We start from the raw sequence: 7,538 nt of genomic DNA, 5'->3' as shown, positions 1-7,538 counted from the left end.
GGCCTGTATTTATAGCTAGTTAATTGCTCAGATGACGCTCTCGGGCTCTCAGCGGTGTCCTTGTGTTGAGTGAGCCAGTATAGCTACCATCTGCCAAAGGCAGGAGTTGGGTAAGAACAAGGGAAGGGCAGCCGGGCTTCCTCTAGCTCAGCATCGCAGAACAAAAATGGAGGGGAAAGAAAGAATGAAAGAAAGAAAGATGGGGGAAGAGGGACAGGTGGAGAGGGAGAAGAAGGAAGGAAAGAAGGAAGAAGATGGTTTATTCATAAGGCCACAGGGTGGAGACAGAAAGGCAATCACAGGTAGACAAGCACATCCCAGCAGGAAGCAGGAAAGACAACCACACACAGAGTGGTCCGGGACCATCTGCAGGAGTCTGGGCCACTCCTTTCCTTCCCGAAGCTCCAGACGTGGTGTCAGCATCATGGTTGGGAGATGAGATGCCCCCAGTTTGGCCTGCCCCGGGCTTCCTGAAGCAAAGGCAGCCGCGGGTTATGGAGGAAGGACTGGATCAAGATAGCAGCTGGATCAGAACACCAGCTGAGAGCTGGACTTGGTGGTGGAGGTAAGGTGGGGGGGGGGCAGCAGTATGTTAAAGAGTGGGGGGGTCTCACCTGAGAGGCTCAGCTGGCCATGATGTGCTTGACAAATGCTGGAAGGAAAAGGTAGATGGGAGGCTGGGAGTCAGTGGGCAGCCGGGGGTGAAGCTGGGCACTTGACTCCTCCCCAGGATGATCCCTACCCCCACTGAATGGGGTCCCCAAGAACCTCCCATCTGCTGATTTAGGTGCCCCCTCCTCCCCAGGAGCTTCACACTCACAGAGCTGAGTCCCCCTGCCTCCTCCCCAGAAGGCTCCCATCCTGCGGAGCCTACCTTCATAGTTGATGCAGCCATTGGAGTCTTCTTGACCAGCCATCAGTTTCTCTACCTCGTCCTCCGTCAGTCTCTCACCTGACAGGGATGGGAGGTTAAGTCGCACTACCCAGAGATGTGACTAAGAAAGGGGGACTTCTCGAACCCTTCTGGACGGTGCGTTTGCCATAGCAACATTGTTCTCAAGGCCATGGCTGGCCACCACCCCTGTCTCCAAGGCCAGAATAATCAATCATAGATCCAGAAGTACAGGATCTTGAGGTGGAGACCTGGCGCCTCCCCTGAGAATAGGCATCCTCATGTGTATTCTGTCCTCTACCCCAGATAGCAGGATGGCAGGAGTCCCCTGCCTTCTGGTAGCAGTCTCTTGGAGTAGCCTTTGAGGTCGGTAGAGGGCCCATGGAGGAGAGCTGCCTTGATAGATGACTGTGGACGGAACTGAGAGACTTCTTTCTCCCTGCTCTGTAGTCTGAAAGCTTCTTTCTTTTTATTTCCTTTTCTTTTTGCGATAGGATCTCACATATCCTGGGCTAGCCTCAAACTGACTATAAAGCTAGGAGCGACCTTCAACTTCTTCTTTTTTTTTTATTTTTTAAAGATTTATTTATTTATTTCATGTATGAGCACACTGTAGCTGTCTTCAGACACAGCAGAAGAGGGCATCAGATCCCATTACAGATGGTTGTGAACCACCATGTGGTTTCTGGGAATTGAACTCAGGACCTCTAGAATTGCAGCCTGTGCTCTTAACCGCTGAGCCATCTCTCTGGCCCTGACCTTGAACTTCTTAATTCTCCTGCCTCCATCTCCCAAACGCATACACCACAGTGCTGAGGATCCAATCCAGGGCTTCCTGCCTGCTAGCAAGCCACAGCTGTGCTGTTCACTGGCAGAGGCCCAGCTGTGGTGACCCCCCCCCCCCACATATAAATGTGTGTGTGTGTGTGAACCCTGAACACAGCAATTGCTCAATAAACGTTCTCTGCAAGAAAAAGACACTTTGAGGAGTTAGGTGACCAGGTACCTGACAGTGGAGATGACAGTGGGATGTACCTAGGGCTCACAGATACTGCAGGTATTTCACCTCCTGGGCCACACAGAGAATGATACACCCCAGAACTATTAATCCTGGTGGACCTTCCTGCCCTGTCTTCAAAGCTGTTCCCGCCATAACTTTGGTTCTTCTATCTTTCCTTCAGTCACTCCTAAATGGCATGTCCACCCCCTGCCACCAAGACACCTTAACTATCATTCTGTCTGTTTCAATTTCACAGACGAGACAAGGGCCCTGTGGTCAAGTGGCACAAAGGTCTCCCTGGGACATCCCAGAGAAAGAGATGGGTAGAGGAAGAGGTTGTCCTCACCCAGCGTGGCCAGCACATGACGGAGCTCCGCACCCATGACCGTGCCGTTGCCCTCCTTGTCGAAGACCCGCAGCCCCTCTACGAAGTCCTCGTACGTGCCAGTGTCCTTGTTCTTGGAGATGTGTTGGAGCATGGGCAGGAAAGTCTCAAAATCCATCATCTTGGAATTGAGCTCTGCAGACAGACGGTCCCAGTTCCAGGTTAGAGGATGGATGGGTACAACCTTCCCCTGTGCCTAACACTGAAGGGCCATTCCTCGCCCATGGTTCCTGAGCACTGTGATGCTTGTGCTGTGTACAAACCGTGCCACCACCACAAGGCTCCTGATAAGGAACGCCGGGCTTACATAGACCTTTGCTATCCCGAGTGGAGTCCGAGATGCTCTTCTTTTCCTCTCCCCTCCCCTCCTTCTCTCCCCTCCCTTCCCCTCCTCTTCACTCCATTCTCCTCCTCACCCCTCTCTTCCCTTTTTCTCCTCCTCTCCTCTCCTCTCCCCTTCCCTTCCTTTCTTCTCTCTCCAGGATCTTACTACATAGTTTAGGCTAGCCTGACACTTGCCAAGTAGACCAGGCTGGCCTCAAATTTGTGGCAATCCTCTTGCCTTTATCTCGCCAGTGTTAAGCTTAGAGCTATATACTACGTCTTTCTTATTTCTTAGACTTTGAACACACACCACCCTGCACGGTTTATGTAGTGCCAGAGATCAGTTTCGAGCAAGCTAGGCAAGTACTCTACCAACTGAAAAACACCCAGCACAGAGTCTCACTCTATAGCCCAGGCTAGCCTAAAACTATGTAACCTAGCCTGGCTTCCAAGTCATAGTGACTCCCCACCTGACCTCTTGATTATTGGGTTTGTAGACATTTACCATCACACCCAGATCTCATTTCTTATAGACCTTACTCTATCCAGCCCTTGTGGGCACAGCAAAACCTGTCAGAGGCTACCCTACCTTGGAACAATGGTGAGGGAATGGGTGTCACTCTTCCTCAGTCAAAACAAGCAGCCAAGGTGAGGGAAGTTGACAAAAGGAATGCTGGGAAGGCTAGGGTCGGTTAAAATCACCCATGTTCCCTGCCTCGTCCTTGCACCAGCATGGGTCTGGCTAGTGCCAGGGTCCGCCCCTTAATGGCCAGGGTCCAGCAGACCCATCCTGATTGTCTCCTATCACAATGGTCTGGTAGCCAGTGCCACATCCTCATCCCAAGAGCAGGAGGAAATCAGGAAGGGAGTCAGTGAGGTTCCCCTGATATCTGATGGCCGCCCACCCTGGCAGTCTCCCTCCCCTGATATCTGACAGCTGCCCACCCTGGCAGTCTCCCTCCCCTGATATCTGACAGCCGCCCACCCTGGCAGTCTCCCTTGGGGCTGGCACAAATGGGCAGGGTGTACTACCTTCCTGCTTGGGCTTCCCCAGGACACGGAGCACCTCTGCCTGGGTAGGATTCTGACCCAGAGCCCGCAAGACATCCCCACACTGCCCGTATGTGATCTTCATCTCGCCCTTGGGTGTGCGGTCAAACAGTAGGAAGGCCTCCTTGAACTCTGTGAGAAAGGACAGTGAGCTCTGGATGCCCCCCCCGAGGGACCCCAACCCACTCCTTTGGGATGGGAGACCCCTGGTCTACCCCTACCCTCAGCTCAGGACCCTGCTCACCTTCAATCTGTTCAGGCGTGAACTCGATCTGCAAGGAACAGCAAAGACCAAGTAACTACGGGTCACTGTGGCAGCCTGTTCTCATGGGAACATCACAGCCTCTACCACCCAGGACCTCATGTTGTCTACTTAGACACCCTGCAGCTGCTGCTGCAAACACACACACACACACACACACACACACACACACACACACACACACACACCTGTTCAACCCAAAGGCTTTGGGTCTGTCTGTGTGTAATCAGTTTGCAATACCAAGCAGACCTCAGCAAAGGGGGGTGAGAACAAGGGCCCCTATCCCCAGTGGACCTCCCCTGATCCTCTGGCTCTAGACGGATATGCTCAATGTCACAGGCCTGACCAAGCTCACTTTGAAGGGAGGAGCAAGCATACGGCTTCAGGCCAGAGGCTGTGTCAGCACCAAAGCACGTCTGTGGGTCATCAAGTACGCATGCTTGTGCACATATGTGTGTCCGTCCCTCACAGATCCTCTTGGGGCCCTTAAGGCTGGACATTAATCCACAAAGCCCTGCCTGTACCTGCCTTTTACATTCTGCCTGTGGCCCCAAGGTGGCTCCCACATTCCTGAATAGCACAGAGATAGGGCTATGGTGCATTCTGGGGCTGCGATGGGGCTGCCCTGAGGTCAGGAAGCCTCCTGGGACCCAGTAGCCCCCTCCTCATCTAATTCCAGTCTATTTTTATCACTGTAGTCACTGTCTCCAAAGTCAAGGTCACACCACGGAAAGGAGCTGGGGGAAGAGGGCGTGACTGGCGCCTGAGAGCCCCTCCAACCTCCATAGTGCAGAGTGTGCAGAGGGACACCACCTCCCCGCCATCTGCTGTGAGTAGCCTTCCAGTTTGAGGCTCAACCCAGTATTGAAAGAAATATGTCATTTCTAGCTCCTAGGGAGCTCTCCCTGCGAAAACCTGGGGAGACAGGGCTCTCTAGCAAAGGCTCTCAGCCCTTCTCTGCTGGCTGGCAAGCAGAGTGGGAGGAAAGTTTGTGCCAACCTAATGCCTGGTAAGATTGAGCAGTGCCACCATAGGTCCTAAGGTAGTTGAAGCCTTACAAGGACCCCTCAGGACTCAAGTCTGAGGCTTGGGGTGACAAAGGAACAGAAAACCAGCTCTGTGGTACAGCCATCTTGCAAGTGGGAGGCTTATCATCCCATTTCACAGATGAGGAAACTAAGGATTAGACTGACTAAGGTGGAGCTGAGCTGGGATAGTAAGCGGACAATCATGGGCAGGTGCTTCTGGGAAGGATTGCTGATCCGACGGAGGCTCCATAAGAGTGGTTCAGGGGGCCAAGTGTGGCGGGGCACACCTTTAATCTCAGTACTTGGGAGGCAGATGCAGGCAGATCTCTATGAGTTTAAGGCCAGCCTGGTCTACAACGTGAGTTTCAGAACAGCCGGGGGGGGGGGGGGGGGGGGGAATGAAAAGGAAAAAATAAAAAGGGGAAGGAAAAGGTGGAAGGGCTGGGAGAGGGGGGAGGGAAACTGTGGTCAGGACATAGAATAAATAAAATAAAATAAAATATGTAATATTAAAAATTAAAAAAAAAAAGAATGACTCAGGGCCCAGTGGATCCGTGTGGTTGGAGAGGACTCCAAAGACCCCTCAGGAGACAGCCAGAGCAGCAGCAGTGGCCTCTGGCCAGCTGAGAACAGGACACAGGCTGCGTGCTGCTATGCGGATGCCACAGGTGGCAGGCACGGCTCTCCCTCCCAGTTTAGACTCTGGGGAAGACAACTGGGCCAGGAAAGGCTCCTGGTGCTGGTTGGTCGTGCTCAAGTGCTCAACAACCGGTTTCCTGCATGACTTTCAGAGAGAGCCTCCCTCTCCAGCCTGTTCCTCCATTTCCCCTGCTAAGCACGAAGCTCAGGAGGGCTCTGCCAGCTCTGGGCTTGGCGTTCTTGGCAGGGATGTCACTCAGCCTGGCAAGGCCGGCCCTGACTTCCCTTACATCCACCTAAGGATGTTTGATATGGACTTGAGAACCCCCCACAGCCAGAGAAGGAAGAACCCTCAAGACTTGGGGATGGCTGGCTCCAGGACTCCCTAAAGATATAAAATCGAGAGAGAGCAAAGGGAGTCGGTTCTCAAAATCACCAAAAAGCATTTCGTGGTCCAGACTCTACTTTCCGTGTATGGACCTCTCAGCAGCCCGGGAGTCTCCCCATCCCCCCTCCTCCTGTGGTCCTGCAGATGTCTGAAACAAACAGGTCCTGTTTAACCTCTGCACAGAAACTGCCAGCTTCAGCTCGGGTCTAGGGCCTTACCTGTCATGGCAGGTCCCACTCTGAGACCCATTCACTGGCTCTGTCCCTTCTACAGCCCAGCTCCCTCATTCACCTTAATCTTGGAGGCATCAAACTCCGCTTCCTTGGGGCGCTCGGGCTCAGGTGCAGCCGCAGGTGCAGCCGCAGGTGCAGCTGCAGGGGCTGGGGCTGCTTTGGGGGCAGCAGCTTTGCCATCATCCTTCTTGGGCTCTGGTTTTTTGGGGGCCATTGGAGCTGTAATCACAGAGAGGAGGGAAGAAGGAGAGAAGACAGAGTAAGAGAGGTGAACCTTGTTGCCACCCTGGGCTCTATCCTGCTCATATACCTCATGACCCCAGCCCCACCCCTACCATGCACAATAGGGACAGGGCCATAAAAGGGCATTGGCTCTGCTCAAGGGGCTATTTTGGGTCCTGGAGAGGGCATTGTTCAGGCCCAGGAATGGGTGGGGGAGGGGAGTGTGCTCCATTCCCCCAGTCACCTGTTGGGGAGAGGGAGGGAGACAGAGACAGAGGCCACTGCTCAGCCTGTATGCTCTGAGCATACAGACACAGACAGACAGACAGACAGACAGACACACACACACACACACACACATACACACACACACACACACACAGAGCAACTCTTCTGCACAATCAATTTGGACAGGTGTGTAACACATGCTATGCACCATAGTAGGGGCTGGAATGTCCAAAGGGTTATTCTTGAATAACTTTGAACCTGGGTGACCCAGGTCCCCAGATCAAGAGCAAGTGGAGGTAGGTGTGGATCTGTGTCCAGCACCTTTTCAGGTAGGGGGTCCCTGGCTGTGTGCATGCTGGGAGATCTCTGGACATTTGTATGTGTTGTATGGTGTCTCTGTTCAGGGTCTGTCAGTACCGGGCTGGGTCTAGGGGAAGAGACTGTGGTGTGTCTTGTCTCTGTGGGCCCATTTCCAGGTGTTCACAGTCATGTATGCCTGTGTGGGTCTGAGTGAGTGTCTGTGTATTTATGTCTGGGTGTTTGTTTGTGTTAGTGTGTGAGTGTCTGGATACAGCAGGCAGCTGCAGTCCGCTCACAGTGTCCTAGGATCTCCAGGAACACCCCAAGCACACGTGGCACTCCCTCGAGGTTTCTCCTCCAGACTAGCTCAACAGCTCCTTTTACAACTCTTAAGACTAGTATCTCAGGTTTCACACACGCACGCATGCGCGCGCGCGCACACACACACATACACACACATACACACACACACAACACACACACACACACACACTGGCTTCCACCCCTCTATATGATGCCCAGTCTCTCTCTATCTCCCCCTGCACACTCCAGGGTCCAGCCTCTTGCTCACCCCTAGGACCCAATGG

General features: G+C 53.4%; 1 protein-coding gene across 2 annotated transcripts; it reads right to left on the bottom strand.

The window, feature by feature from the left end:
• Nucleotides 1-240: 240 nt before the first annotated feature.
• On the bottom strand, nucleotides 241-6,467 carry Myl3 (myosin light chain 3). 2 transcript variants are annotated; one of them, XM_031343746.1, is made up of 7 exons: nucleotides 6,260-6,467; nucleotides 3,896-3,923; nucleotides 3,634-3,783; nucleotides 2,239-2,412; nucleotides 875-952; nucleotides 615-652; nucleotides 241-470 (listed from the first exon to the last, which is right to left on the bottom strand). In XM_031343746.1, exons 1-6 carry the CDS (start codon nucleotides 6,413-6,415, stop codon nucleotides 624-626), a joined length of 615 nt encoding a protein of 204 aa, XP_031199606.1. In that variant the 5' UTR covers nucleotides 6,416-6,467; the 3' UTR covers nucleotides 241-470; nucleotides 615-623. The 2 variants fall into 2 exon arrangements, with proteins under 2 accessions (XP_031199606.1, XP_031199607.1); XM_031343747.1 differs by having other exon boundaries at nucleotides 244-466.
• Nucleotides 6,468-7,538: the final 1,071 nt, after the last annotated feature.

Source organism: Mastomys coucha, unplaced genomic scaffold (assembly GCF_008632895.1).
Source record: "Mastomys coucha isolate ucsf_1 unplaced genomic scaffold, UCSF_Mcou_1 pScaffold23, whole genome shotgun sequence".
In the NCBI taxonomy this organism is placed as follows: Eukaryota; Metazoa; Chordata; class Mammalia; order Rodentia; family Muridae; genus Mastomys; species Mastomys coucha.
This window is presented reverse-complemented; position numbering and strand designations above follow the sequence as displayed.